At 31.7% G+C, this 14,465-nt stretch overlaps 2 protein-coding genes and 2 pseudogenes across 4 annotated transcripts; 2 read left to right on the top strand and 2 right to left on the bottom strand.

The window, feature by feature from the left end:
• Nucleotides 1–973: 973 nt before the first annotated feature.
• Nucleotides 974–5,466, bottom strand: LOC104792632 (protein trichome birefringence-like 34). 2 transcript variants are annotated; one of them, XM_087453769.1, is made up of 6 exons: nucleotides 5,385–5,466; nucleotides 3,178–3,483; nucleotides 2,483–2,660; nucleotides 1,964–2,160; nucleotides 1,716–1,874; nucleotides 974–1,362 (listed from the first exon to the last, which is right to left on the bottom strand). In XM_087453769.1, the coding sequence occupies exons 2-6, from the start codon at nucleotides 3,267–3,269 to the stop codon at nucleotides 1,002–1,004; spliced, it is 987 nt and encodes a 328-aa protein (XP_087309895.1). In that variant the 5' UTR covers nucleotides 3,270–3,483; nucleotides 5,385–5,466; the 3' UTR covers nucleotides 974–1,001. The 2 variants fall into 2 exon arrangements, with proteins under 2 accessions (XP_087309895.1, XP_010517124.1); XM_010518822.3 differs by lacking the exon at nucleotides 5,385–5,466 and having other exon boundaries at nucleotides 3,178–5,353.
• Nucleotides 5,467–7,006: 1,540 nt separating this feature from the next.
• On the bottom strand, nucleotides 7,007–8,298 carry LOC104792631 (abscisic acid receptor PYL4). The gene has a single exon (XM_010518821.3). It carries the CDS (start codon nucleotides 7,917–7,919, stop codon nucleotides 7,296–7,298), a length of 624 nt encoding a protein of 207 aa, XP_010517123.1. The 5' UTR covers nucleotides 7,920–8,298; the 3' UTR covers nucleotides 7,007–7,295.
• Nucleotides 8,299–10,328: 2,030 nt separating this feature from the next.
• Nucleotides 10,329–12,452, top strand: LOC109133366 (protein neprosin-like; annotated as a pseudogene). The gene is made up of 5 exons (XR_015559414.1): nucleotides 10,329–10,534; nucleotides 10,675–10,824; nucleotides 11,008–11,172; nucleotides 11,462–11,515; nucleotides 11,679–12,452. The product of XR_015559414.1 is annotated as a protein neprosin-like (transcript).
• A 751-nt stretch (nucleotides 12,453–13,203) lies between these two features.
• On the top strand, nucleotides 13,204–13,827 carry LOC104699297 (uncharacterized protein At5g01610 pseudogene; annotated as a pseudogene).
• The last annotated feature ends 638 nt before the right edge of the window (nucleotides 13,828–14,465 follow it).

Here is a 14,465-nt window from a genome sequence, read left to right as displayed (position 1 = left end):
AAACAATAAAAAAGTAAAGAAACAAGAAATGTAATATGAAGAACGAGATTCTTCGAAAAATCCAAAAAAAGGATGATTGAAATATAAGTTTTTAGAAATTCGAGAAATGAGAATTGAGTAAAAAAATAATGGAGAAATTGGGAAGAAATCAAAACAATAATTGGAGCGTCACTTCAGGGCGGCTTTATGATTCTGTAATATGTCCTGCCAACCTCCCAGTTTTTCCGCCTTCTACTTTGTGACACAGAATTTAACACACACAGCTTTTCGTGCACATACTTTCTTGAGTTTATGGTATGACTGGTAACACCATTATTTTTAGTAAAGAACTATATATATAATTGTAGAGTCTGGTTTTTGAAAACGAAAAAAAAAACATTAAATCTGGAATATATCCTAGTCCCAGTTTATCACAATTCACAAGCATGATTCTTAACATAGTGTACAAGGATAAACTAAGTAATATAAACACATATTTTAGTGGTTTTTACATACAATTAACAATTGTTATATCAGCATATGCTTTTCAGCATTTTCTGTAATATGTGTAGATTTTACAATATTCCACATTTTGCAAGTTTCATAGTTTCAAAATATTTTTAAAACTACATAGACTAAAAAATGCACATTTTTAACTAGCATATCTATGATTGATGGATTTTCTTGAAAACATATTCAATACTTTCAAAGCCTATACTAATTATGGCCCAAAACCAAAAAAAAATGTCTTGACCCAAAAAAAGGATTTTTTTGGTAATGGTTATGATTATTTAATAGAAAACTTATAGGTTCCAAGATTAAGTTTAATCAGTTAGAAAGGAATACCATCTCACCTAGCAAATTCATCCATGAAATAAGAAATGAAAATTAAGAAAACATGTTAAATTTTTGGTTTTAAAAACAAATGATGGTAAGCTAATCAACTGTACAATTGAAGTGGAATACGTAGACAAAAAAAAAAAAAAAAAAAAAAAAAAAAAAAAAAGATGTAAGCGTAGCTTTCAACTAGAGTGATTATCAACAATATAAGCATAAAGGAGTTCATTCCAAACATCAGGAACTCCAGGCAAACACCAATGTATACAATCTGAGTTACTATTTGGATTCACGATTTCATTTTCCTTCGATGGTACTTCCCACTGTTTTCTGTAGATCGAAGGATGACCTTCTTTTCGATACTCCGATAGTTGCGTAATGTTTATCATCTGCATGTTCAATCCTCGACTTTTAAGCCCGTCAAGCACATTTTCTAAGACTCTCATCATCTTTGGATCCGACCCTTTTCCAGTATATCCTTCTTTATCTATTTTACTAGTTTCTCCATAACAATTCTCACGAAGTTTTCCTCCCCATTCTTCAGCCCTACATATAATATATGTAGACTGTAGTTAATTTTACTTGTTATCTACTGTAAGAAACCAAATAATATCCTCATTATATAACAATAGTGTAATTTTAAAAATATATAACAGTAACATAATACGCTATGGAAAAAGACGTGGGAAAACACAAAAGGACCTTTAATTATATTCGAACATGAAACAAAGTTCAACTAGAGAAAATTCCACTCCCACTCTAAGAAACCAGTTGATACATTAGGAGAATAACATATTTACCAAAAAAAGTAAAGAATAATAATGAAGATACGAAAGGTAAAAAGAAAGATAAAAAAGCAGTATATATCATGGATATCGAAAAGAGTTAGAGAAAGGTACCTTTCATGGGTGGGAGACATGGACATGAAAAAAAGTTTGGTAAGATTGGGGTTAACGTGAACCTCCAACCACTGAGAAAGAGTTTGCAAAGCCATCTCATAAACCCTCACCATCTCCACTTCCTTGTATATTCCATCTAACTTCTCAAACGACCCCCACCTTTTTATATATATTTTATAGTACATTACCCATTTATTACATATTGGGAATAATTGCGTTTAACTATAAGGTAAAGAAAAAAAACTTACAATGACTTGATATGAGGCATTCTCCACCATAAATAAGAGTTGAAGACGATGATATCAGATTCTGTCCAATGCCTTGCATGTCTCTCTATTGATTGGATCCGAACTATCCGATCGGGTAATCTATGGTTTGTTGGGTCGTCCGAGTTGGATTCCACCAGTAAAGGAGCCCAATAGAAGTCTATTGTCGCATTGTACTCCTGATTATCCACAAAAAATCGAGCTCATATTATTTGGAGATCACTTTTAAACATTAATCAAAGGAATATTATTGTTCTAATGAAAAAGAATATTGGAAAAAAATATATAACAAAAGGCTTTAGTTTTTAGAGATTTTTTAAACTTTCTTCAAAAAACAATTTTAAAATTGGGGAATATTGAACTAATACACTATTTGCATATTTGCATGCAACTTTCTTGCGCATGTTCTAAAAGATGGTTCTAACCCACACCATTATTTACTCTTATGTAACCGCCCACTTTACAAAAATTAATTGAGTGTGAATTATTTGGAGTACTTACGAGAGATTTGAAGGTGATAAGGTTAGAGCCATTGTTGTGCATATACATCGCATTTGGGTTAGTAATGACCGAACTAACCATACACACCATTGATACCCATTGGCCTCTGTTCAAGGAGTCTCCTACGTACACCATCCTCTTATTTCTTAGCCTCTCCAGCAACTTTGTCCCGTTGAACCTTTTTAGATGATTTCAAGAATAACAATATTGGTAACACTAATCGTCTTTAACATATAAACAATAAGGGCCCAACTTAAGCCAAACCACATGTAAATTCACTTTTACTTTTCTGAGTAATACAAAGTGATATTACCAAAAAAAAAAATTATCTTCATATTGTCAAAGCTAATTCTCATCAATTTAACTAATATAGGACGATGGAACAAAGGCTTTACTTGTTGCTACAACCAAATGTCTCAATTAGTTAGTGAAATGAAATCATACCAACCTTTATGTACAAATCATACATCCTTACCAAAAAAGAAAACAAATCTGAGATACACATTTAAAGAAGAAGTTAGTTGACTTATGTCAAATTCTTTTTGCTAAATTAGTAAACAAAGATTCTTCTTGAATAATTTTAACTGAAAAAGTGTATAACTAGCGGAGATAATGCAACATGTTTGATACTAATTGCCATAAATAAAGAAAAAGATGTAAAATGTGAAGTGAAAACAATACAGAAGGAAATAAACCTTGGGAGATCGCATGTGTGAGGTTGCCACCTCCAGAATTTGTAACTCAAATCTTTCCTCCCAAACTTCTCACAAGCCAACTGGTCAGACATGAACTTGCAATCTTCTTCTTTATAAAGAGGGTATGACTCGTTATCAAATACCCATTTCCCTTCAAACAAATTACACTCCCTCCCACTATCTCCCCCTCGGTCCGAAACACCGTGGCTCTGATTGTATTCCTTTGGCACACCATTTCGGGACAAAAACACGGCAGTGAATATTACTCCGGCCACAAGCACGGCAGCGATAGTGTGAAAGCTTGCCCTAATTCCAAGCATCAACAGTTGTCGCTTTGCCATTAGTTATATGTTTGTTATTGTTGTTGTTATGATGTTTTGTTTTGAGTTTATATTGATGTGTCTTTCTCTGACTTGCCTTTTAACTCCAGCCTTCTTGAAGTTGTTTTGTAGTTTGGTGGCCAATCAAATTTCAGTAGCTGTCTATGAATAATGTATGCCTTTTATATACATCTGAACCATTTTCTTGATATATATTCTATAATTTCTGTTGATAGTTTGCCAAGCAATGCCCACTTGCAGAAAAATAATAATTTTTAAAGTTGATTAGCTAGAGAGGAAAGCTAACTATTCAAGACAAAATATTGAAGGCTTAATTTGGAGAGGTGGAAATTAATGAGCTCATATGACTTGAAGTTAGAGTCGGACAAGGACTCTACTAAATAAAGTAGGCAAGTCTCTATGAGATAAAGTCGAAAGCTGACTCTAGAAGAAGGAATCTGACCGTAATCGGTCTTTACAAAAATATTGAGAGAACTTTTGTATCCTAGCTGCGTGTTTCATGTCACGACTCAAGTGTTTTCTTGGCTCGTAAGTTTCACCAGCGTTGTGTGACTTGTGCACCTTTATTGTCGTTTTCAGTTAAATCACATATTGTATATATGTATCGTCAACGACTTTCATAAATAGTTTTAGATAAAACCTTTTACCGAAGAAGTAGTGGGTCAGACAACTAAAAACTGTACTTTCTTTGGTGTGGTGGTTTCGCATCTCCCTTGGTTTGCAAGTGAAGGCGACTATCGATTAGATTGTTTCTTACCGAGAATACCCCTTTGGCGTTCTTCATAAATCGTGAGAACCAATGGATTCGTATGGGTATTTCTGTACGACAGTTTAGAGTGCTTGATAGCTTTTATTTTCATAATCCAAATAATATGGTTAGATATGGTCAAATAATATAATATGTAAACGTAAGGTCAAGTTGTTGACGTTTCCACATTTATACTATTCGTTGTCTTCAAGTTACCTCAAAATTTGATTTGCGTTGTTTCGTTGTTTTTAATTAAGAATATATTATTTTATTTCTTTTTTGATGTTTTTCTGTTTTTTTTCTTTTATATACGTTTTTGTTTTAGTAATGGACCGATAAAATTAAATTAAACATTATATAACGCATAATGTAATTTGGTATTTTTAATCAAATGAAAATAGTAAACCAATAAACTCATTGAAGAATCTATTTTTTTTGTGGCATGATATTTGATCAGTTCTATCAAGGAGTTGGTTGGATCTTACTATAATGCTAACACGATCTCTCTCGAAAGAAGATCAACTGATCAAGAGATTCACGAATCAAAAAGTTGTCCGAACACTGTGTGGCGTGAAGGCAAAAAAAAAAGAGAAAATGCGTCGTGCGTGTGTAATTGTTATTACGTACACATAGGTTGGGATTGCGATCATATAAAAACGACGGGTCCAGTTGGGTATAGGAGGCGAATACTATAGGCCCATTGGTCGTGGTTCCATATATATTGACTGAAACATTAAAAAGAAAGAAAAAGAAAAAAAATGGCCGGTGCTTTTTTTTTTTTTTTTTTTCTTACAAAACAATTTTCAAATGGTGTTATATATTGTAGGCTTATGTAAGGTTGAATACGTTTATAAATTTCGTACAAAAGGTTACATTTAATATCATTGATTACGTCTCTATATTCACTTTTTGTGGATGGTGCTTCTTGTACAAATTAATTTTACATTTGTGGATTAGTTATTTCTTTATTCTTTACATATATATATATATCTATATTTTTAAAACAAATTTTTGGAAATTAGTTATTTGAATGAACCTAAAACAATTCTTCTCCTATACTTTTGGTCTTGGACCTTCTAGATGATATATACAACATAAAACAGAAAGATTGAAGTTACCTTAACTCGACCGAAAATAGAATTAAGGCCGTACGCTAAGTCGCTAATATAGGTGGGTTCGGTTTAGAAACATCACCTGAACCCAATGTGATGCAATTTGTGCATTATATACATGTTATATACGTTTATTTCTGAATTCTTATGTTATTTTCCTACTCTTTAACGAGCGGGAGAGGTCCAATCAAATTAGAGGAAACAGTGGCGTGATGGATCTCAAAAGCACACATTTATTTTATTTTTGAAGAAAAAGAAAACTCAATTTGCAAATCACAATTAATAAGTTTTGCCCAACTTGCAAAACATTGCAGCTACCCCACTCCCACTTGCACCGCCAACTTCTTTCCCATTCCTTTTTTCCTTATTTTTACAACTTTCGTGGCCACATTAAGTATATATCTTATGATTAGTAAGCTATGCTATATTTGTCAATATTTGACAACCACAAAAAAAAAAAAAAATAGTAGATGATAGTATGAAACATATTCGCTAGTATTACATTTTCATTTTATTCACAATATTAATTAAACTTTAATTGTGTATCTATGTTATATAACTAATGGTAAACTTCGATAAAAGTTGAACAAATTATAAGTTTTTAGATTTAAGGACAAAGATAAAACTTTCATTGCATACGATTCATGTTTTGTCGATCGATCACATATTTTTTTTTTTTGTGTGTGTGGATAGAGAAATGTAGAAACCTCTCGAATATAGAAAAAATCACATCTACGTATATATATATATATATATATATATATATATTCTAAGAAATCACTTGGAAACGAAACATATCGTGACTCTCGTGATGTAAAAGGACATGCAACTTGCGCTTCTCTATATTTTAAAATTATATCCTTTGGATTGAGAAGAACCATAAAGAAAGTAGAGGTAAAGATAAACAATTTGCAACTTGCATTTCCTTTTTTATTTGGCAGGAAAAAAAAATATATAAAAAAGAGAACAGCTTGGCCTTGTTGGGTTATCATTCAAAGCATCGTCCACTTGCAAATTCTTATTTCTTTAATTTCATCAACATGTTCGTATTTTATATATATTTTATTTTGACGGCCATGTTCGTATTTTGTATTCATGTAAATGTTTTGTCCATTTTACGCATTACCTTTAAAGCCTACAAAATTTCCAACTACTCTTTTAATTTAGTTTCTATCAAATATATGACAAATAAAAACTCCAAATGTTGATTTCTCTATCAAATGATTCAATTTTCTTAAAAACTTGTACAACTAAAAGCTCTATTTTTTTTTTGGAAAGTTAGTAATTTTAAATCATTATGAAATAATAAGAACTTAAATCACGATGGAACTATTTAAATCTTTGTCGAAAGGAGGACACTATATTATGCTCAAATTTAAAGCTGCCTTACAGAAAAATCATCGAATTTTCTCAAAAGCTGTTTATATAGGACGTAAGATTTTGTGTCGATCGAAACAAAGATGGCCAACGACTCAATAATGTTACGAGTTATACAAATCTGACTCGAACATTATGCATTGTAACCTTTAGACCGATCATTTGATTAACGCATTTTATGATGACATATATATACTATAGATAAAAAACAAGACTTTTTAAATGAAAAATTGAACAATAAACATAATCAATTTATCCTAATTGAATATTATTATCTTCGAGTTGTGAAAGCCGGAATAGGGCTATCCGAATCAGTTCTTTATGGTCTTATGGATATAACATACAAAAATGAGAAGAAGTAAATAAGAATAGAAGATAAATCATATGCATGAGAGATTACTCCACTAATGTAAGTTTTTTTTTTTTTTTTTTTTTTTTTTTCACACATAAGCCGGAAAAACATAGATCACACGACGGCTAAAAATCTAGAAAACGACGTCGGATCTAACGAAACTACTCTACGACGACGACAAAGACTCATTACAGAGACATCTTCTTCTTGCTCTCCGCCGCTGTATGCTCGGCTATTTTCGCAAGAGATTGAAGATTGCATCGTACGATAACGTCAACGAAGTCACAAGTCTCTTCCTTTGTGTTTCCCGGAGGAACATCAACCACGTAAGATTCCACAACGACGGTACCGGAGATCGGAGAAGGGTGAAGGGTCGTGACGGATCGGTAGTTAGAAAGCCGGTGGTCACCACCAACAACGCTGAAGCTGATGACGTGGCGTTCGTCGTCAAGGATATCGAGTCTCTCGGTGGAGCTTCCGGCGGGGAGGCCAGAAACCACGTGGACTTTACGTAGGCTACCAACGTTACCGCCGTCTCCGCCTATGACGCTACAGCTTTTGAGGAAGTGTTTGTAAGCTTGTGGGTTATCGAAGCGGCGTACGACGGACCATACGGTGGAGATTGGAGCGGAGATCTCTTGTACCACGGCGGAGCAACACTGGTTTGGACCAACCTCGTGCGTGTGAAAACGTGCCGCCGTGGAGTCGCGTGAGAGAGAAGGAAAACGTTTTTGAAACGACGCGATCATCATCGGAATCTGAACGGAATCTCCGTCGGATACGGCGGAGGAAGGACGGTGAACGGCGAGCATGTTGATCTGAGTGATGGTGTCTTCTTGTTTACAAATCTTGATCGATCTTTGATTGATCTTGAATTCTTGATCTCTCTTCTTTGAGATGGTTTTAGGGTTTAGAAAAAGAAGTGAAGGATTTGAAGAGGGAAGGTGTTGTATGGAGGAGAAGTATGTGTATATAAAAAGAAGCAAATTAAACTTTACAGCGACTTGCGAAAAGTTGGGCTGTGCCTTTCGATTTGAGAGAGAGGGATAGAGTTTTTAATGCAGAGTTCATGTGAGTGGTGATAACGAAAAAACCCGAGCAACTTGCTTAGCGTTAAATTACGGTTTTGGCCTTAGCTATAGTTGTTGACTTGACTGTTCTATACGATATTTTAATCTGGCAAGTGACCAATATATAATTCTCGTATATCAACACTAGTTCTTTTTAAAAAATGAACTAATTAATTTATTCTCAATACGTAGTAGGCAAATAAAATGATGTAGACTTTTTAGTTGCTTGACCATCAAATTTTCTCTTCTTCTTCGGATGACCAAGATAATCTAGGACGAGATTTGATTTACTAGGCTTTGAAAGTTTTGACGACATTTCGAATGGTTGGATTCAATTCGTCGAAGCCGTATTCAATTATAAAAGCTGAGTTAAAAAAAGCAATACGACAATCAACAATATTAGTTCGTTTAGCTTTTAAGTTCTTTTATTGTTGTTTTCGGTATACAACGTTTTTAAGAGTTAACCAAGTCGGCTTGATCCAATGATAAAGAAAAAAAGTTTCGTTGCATGGGTTCAAGTAATGTTGGCCAGGAGGTTCTAAATTTAACATTATTTTTTCCAGGTCCAGAAAATTAGTCTTTTTCCTAGGACTCCTAAGTTATATTTGAAGTATTCAACATGAATACCCAAAGGCCCAAACTCAAAGTGATACAACTCTCCGATATTTAATAACTTGAAAGATCTGATTGAAACGTATCTTGTTGCTTTTACTTTCATATGAATCAGATCTTCAATATAAAAAGCAAAAGTAGGATCCATTTTAGTATTTTCATCACGAGTATGATATGCATTTTCCATCATGTGATGATATGATACACATAAGATGGAGAAGAGTGAAATAAAAAAAATTGTTTGCTAATCGAAGATGATTGAGATGTGCATAGAGCTAATTTTTTTCTACAAATTAAGTAATACGCATTTTTCATGTGTGTCGATACTACCACGACGGATGAGATATGCACAGCCTAAAAATTGATGCAATGAAGTACATAGAGGTTCCAAATCAGAGAATGCCATAGACACAAAAAAAAAAAAAAAATTACTACTTTATCTATTGTTTATCCTTGCTTTAGAAAAAACTAATCTGAAACCTAAATTTATATGCAAATTATAGATATATTTGATTAGAAACTCGAGTACAAACCTAAACCTAGATCATGATCATCTATATTAATTGTGTTTACTTTGCTAATTTGCTGTTCAATTTTTTTTTTAAACCAAAAATCCAAACCGAAGTCGAACAAATTTTTTTTATTGAATGCTATTAGAAAGTTTCAACCATCAAATGACATTTTCTCTAAAACATTTCATGCATAAGAAAACATTTAATTCCACATATAACACGGGACAAAACCAATTTATTTAAGTTTTATAAAATTTCACTTTATTTTTAAAAATATTAATATTAATTTAACAAACTAGATTTTTGTATTTGACACTTTTGGTAGGTTTATGAAAGGTGATGTAATATAACTAGGATAATAGCAAGTTCTTATGGAGTTTTTTTTCTGGTTAAATTGTCGGATATTAGCATTAAAGTTAAACTGGAATAGTGTTTGGATTGCAGGTTAACCGGTCGGACTGGACTGTTCGAGTTGAGCATGAGATAACTATTTTATTATTTCCGGGACGTCCCATCAAGATATAAGGTAAAAAAAAATTCTTTTATTTTGAAGTTGAAGATTTTGTTATGAAACCAAATTTTTTTGGTAACCAAAAGAAATTTACTTTCTAATGGTGAGTCCAAAAGAATTGAGTAGAAATTTTTGTTTCTTCCTTTATGTTGTATTAGTCAACTATTTGTTTTTGTATTTTACAGTTTTAGTAAATTTATAAAAGGTGAAGTGGTATGATTGCAACACATCTGATACAGTTGACCAGAAATGATTTTATTTTGAATAATTTTTTTTTTGTATTTGACACTTTTGGTAAGTAAATAATACTAAAGTGATATGACTTGCAATAAATTTATGTACAATAATAAATTTGTTATTGTTGATCAAAAGTAATTTTATTTTTTTGTATTTGACACTTTTGGTAAGTTAGTAAGTGGTAAATGATATGACTAGCAATAAATTTATTAGTAGTTGACTCACATTAGTATATATAACGGTAAATAATTAAATGAAAAATACAAGTAAAACTTAAAAATGGGTTTACATCTAACACTCGTTTTTTCTTCTTATTTCCTCTTAACGTTAGGTGCCCATGGAAGTATAGATGTGAGATACAATAACTTATACTCTGTTGGTCTATTCTCTAAAATTCAATTGATTTTTCAGGATTTCGATTGTGTGGATATATATACAAACAACCAGCTTTTCAACATCCGATGTTGAAACACCACAAGATTCAGGTTTGGTGGCTAAACTTTTTCAATATGAATAAATGTGGTGAAAATATCTTTAATCTATGGATTAAAATAAAAGAACATATTTCATGATGTAATTCTATTTATTTTCAACTTAATCTTGTTATTCATGTGTTATGATATAGGCAAAATTCATTTCGAATGAAATCCATAAAAGAAAAGATAATTATAAAATGAATGATCAAAGTTGTCCAAAAGGAATGGTACCAATTTTAAAGCAAAGAATTGAATCTGATAGCGTTCATCTCGACACGATCGAGTATCCTGGCCAACATGTAATTTTTTTTTCTATCATGGTTTTATTGAAATACTTATATCATCTCATTCAATATTTATCTTATTCGTAGCACAATAAATGATTATATGTCATCACATTTGTTTCTTCTTTCTAATGTTGTAATTATAATACATGAAATTTTTATTAAAAGTGACAACTTCTTTATTTATGGTATATACAGTTTGCAACAATTGAGACTATATTGGATGGGACCATCTATCGAGGAGCTGAAGCTTATATAAGTATTCATAATTTAATTCTACAAAATAACCAATACAGTAAACGTCAAATTTGGTTAGAAAATGGACCTCGCAATCAACTTAATATCATACAAGCTGGTTGGGTGGTAAGTTGTTATTAAACTTATAAAATAAAATGTGCACTTTATACAAAGTAATACTATTTAACATAAGGGCAAAAACTTACAAATGTATACCTAAATACATTTAATTGTATTTAAGAGCATGTATATATTAAGTAAAAGATACTTAGAATGATTATCCACAAATATAAGAATATAACTAATTTATGGTGATCCAACGTTTGTAAACTCATCATGAGATATTGGATAACCAGACTTTGAGTATACATTTTCCTAAAGCAAACATTTTCATGAATTTTGAATTTTTATACAGGTGCATCCAAGATTAAACGGTGATAGTTTAATGCGATTTACAATATATTGGACCGTGAGTAAATTAATTATTTCTCAACTATGTTTCTTTATATATACATGGCAAACAAAAAAAAACATTTTGTGATCATAAAAATAACTAAAGTGAGACCAATGGTTTATTTTACCCTTTTTCTTGGATAATTGTTTACATTCTATTTTATGTTTTAATTTATTAGGGAGATGGCTATAACAAAACTGGATGTTATAATGTAAAATGTCCTGGCTTTGTTCTTGTTACTCGTTATCATCGGCTTGGAGCAACTTTTGATAAATCCTCTATCTATGGTGGAAAACAGATTGCTTATTTTCAACCCAAAATTTTCCAGATAAAATTTTCTTTACTTTATATATAATTAATAATTTATTTCACAATAATGACGATTTTTTTTTTGTAATAAGCATATTTGACAATAATTATAAATTCTTAATGATATCTTAACATATTGTAATTATATAAAATGAGGAAAAATGAAAATAAACAAAAACAGTATTTACATAAAAGTATTTCTAACAATTTCTCTTTAATATATTAGGATGGCTTCACCGGAAATTGGGTACTAAAATTATTTGATGAAATAATTGGATATTGGCCCAAAGAGTTATTTACACATTTAAACAAAGGAGCTTCTTTGTTATGCTTTGGAGGAAATACGTTAACATCTTATGATGGAATTAGTCCTCCAATGGGAAATAATCATTTTCCAGTTAGGGACATTCAATGAAGTTCAAATTTTGAGTATGTTAAAATTAAGGATTCGGACTATCAAACCGTTGATATTGAAGATAGGAAAACAAGACGTTACATAGATTCTTTCCAGTGTTATAGAGAAATGGAGAGAAATGGAGTATCCTTCATTTTTGGAGGACCAGGTGGAAATTGTGGTACTTGATGATTTATGAATCATGTATCGATCAAAACTATAACAAATGTAGAAGAAATAAAAGTTGACTAAACTATATCCTTAATTATTGTGTTCGAAAAGTATTTTAGATATATATATATATATATATATATATTTTTTTTTTTTTTAAAACGTAACAAAATTTAAGTTGTAATTTCAAACCACACAAGGAGACAAATGGCTTTACATTATACATGACTGTTATCCATCTAAAAATCGTTCACCAAAGCTTAAACTCATAATCTACATGAGAACGTGTTCAAGTTGACCAAAACGTTTTTGGGGGTGTATTCAAACTAGTATTTTAATTGATTTGTGAAAGATCTCCAAATCCTTTGTTATTTAATTATAAATTTAAAAACTCTAATGAAATTTAGTAGTATTGAAACTAATGAATTAAAGTATATATTAAACTCCGATGTTATTGAAAACACTTTGTGAATTTGATTTTTAATTATTTTAAAAAATTTGAGAGGATTTACAAAATACTTCCCATAAAATTTATTTGAAAAAAAAATTACAAAATAATTATAAGAACTTTCCTAATATCATCAAACTCTCATACAAACTCAAATCACTAGAAATAATAATTTGAATACACCATAGGGTTTTTGATTTTTTGACTGTTTCTTTAGTGTCAAACACTTCGAAAGAGCACGGCAAGGTAAGAGTGAGTATCGTGTCGTTTTGTTATTCAACGATGAAAGTTGTGCTTCTGTAAAAAACGCACAGTGAGAAAAAACACAAAAAAATAAACCTTAGACGGCTATCTTTCAACGGATCAAGCTTTACGTAGAAGATGAGAGAAGATATGGATCAGATACTGAACAAAGTTGGCCTTTATTGGTTAGGGCATAAGGGTAACAAAGAGTTCAACTCCGTCGGTGACGATTTCAATGTATCTTCTTTTTTATCATTTTCCCTTTCTTTCTTTTATATCTTCAAGACTTTGCTTTCCGGATTTAGTTTCCAGTTTCAGAGCAAAAAGTATCGGTCTTTGATTTTGGGTTTTGGTTAGATTCATTCTTGCAGTAATTTCTAGCAGTATTGAAGGTTTAAAAACTAAAGAGTTTTTTTTTTTTTTTTTTTTTTTTTTACTTTTTCCAGTTTTGGTTTCATAAGTTTCTTTATATCCCGTTTAAAATTGTGTTTAGTTTGATGATAGTCCTGGTTTGTCTATGTTTATTGTTTATAAATGGTTCATTGACAATTGAATGCTGCATCATTCTTGTTCTGTATGGGAAAAATGCAGAAGCCATTGCCTGAGTTGCTGAAGGAATTTGGTCTACCTGTTGGTATCTTTCCACAGGATGCTACAAACTATGAGTTCAACGAAGAAACGGGTAAATTGACTGTATTCGTCCCTGAGACCAGTGAGATTGGGTACACAGATTCATCGGTTCTGCGGTTTTCAACTACATAACCAGGAGAAAGGGAAACTAGCAGAAGCGGAAGGTTTGAAAACAAAGGTGATGATCTGCGTGAAAGTGACTTTTTGTGTGGAACTTTTTGGAGTTGTAACTAAAGTGATTATGTCGGATCAGAACCTCTATCTGGGAACATGACAGAGAGACACGGAAGAGTGAATTACACATAATATAAAAAGTGAAGTCAATAATAATAATCTCAATATTTGTAATTTTCAAGCATATTGAAGAATCCAAATTCGAAACGCAAGGCCTTTGTATCATAGAAAAACAGAGCTCACAATAGTTTGATAGGATCTTTTCTTCTGGTGTAATCTCAAAAGAAAACAAAAGGAACTCTAAAGACATAAAAGTATGAAAACAAAGTAACTCACTAACAAAAAAGGAGCCAAAAAAAAAACAAAATAGTTTTCTGAAACTGAAGGAGCAAAAAAACAATTTAAGCGGCTTGTTGAGCACAAAGTTTCTTCCTAGCTTCCCCAATAATGGTAACCTTAATACCTTTTCCTTTTGGAAGTGACACCCATGGCTTTGTTCCTTTCCCAAGGGTGAACACATTCCATAACCTCGTTGCAAGTTCATGTCCTGTTGAGTCTTGAATATGGATGGTCTCAAAGCTTCCCTTGTGCTTTTC

Source organism: Camelina sativa, chromosome 6 (genome assembly GCF_030686135.1).
Source record: "Camelina sativa cultivar CO46 ecotype springtype chromosome 6, ASM3068613v1".
NCBI lineage: Eukaryota > Viridiplantae > Streptophyta > Magnoliopsida > Brassicales > Brassicaceae > Camelina > Camelina sativa.
The sequence above is the reverse complement of the archived record's forward strand: the minus strand, read 5'-3'. Positions and strand labels throughout refer to the sequence as shown.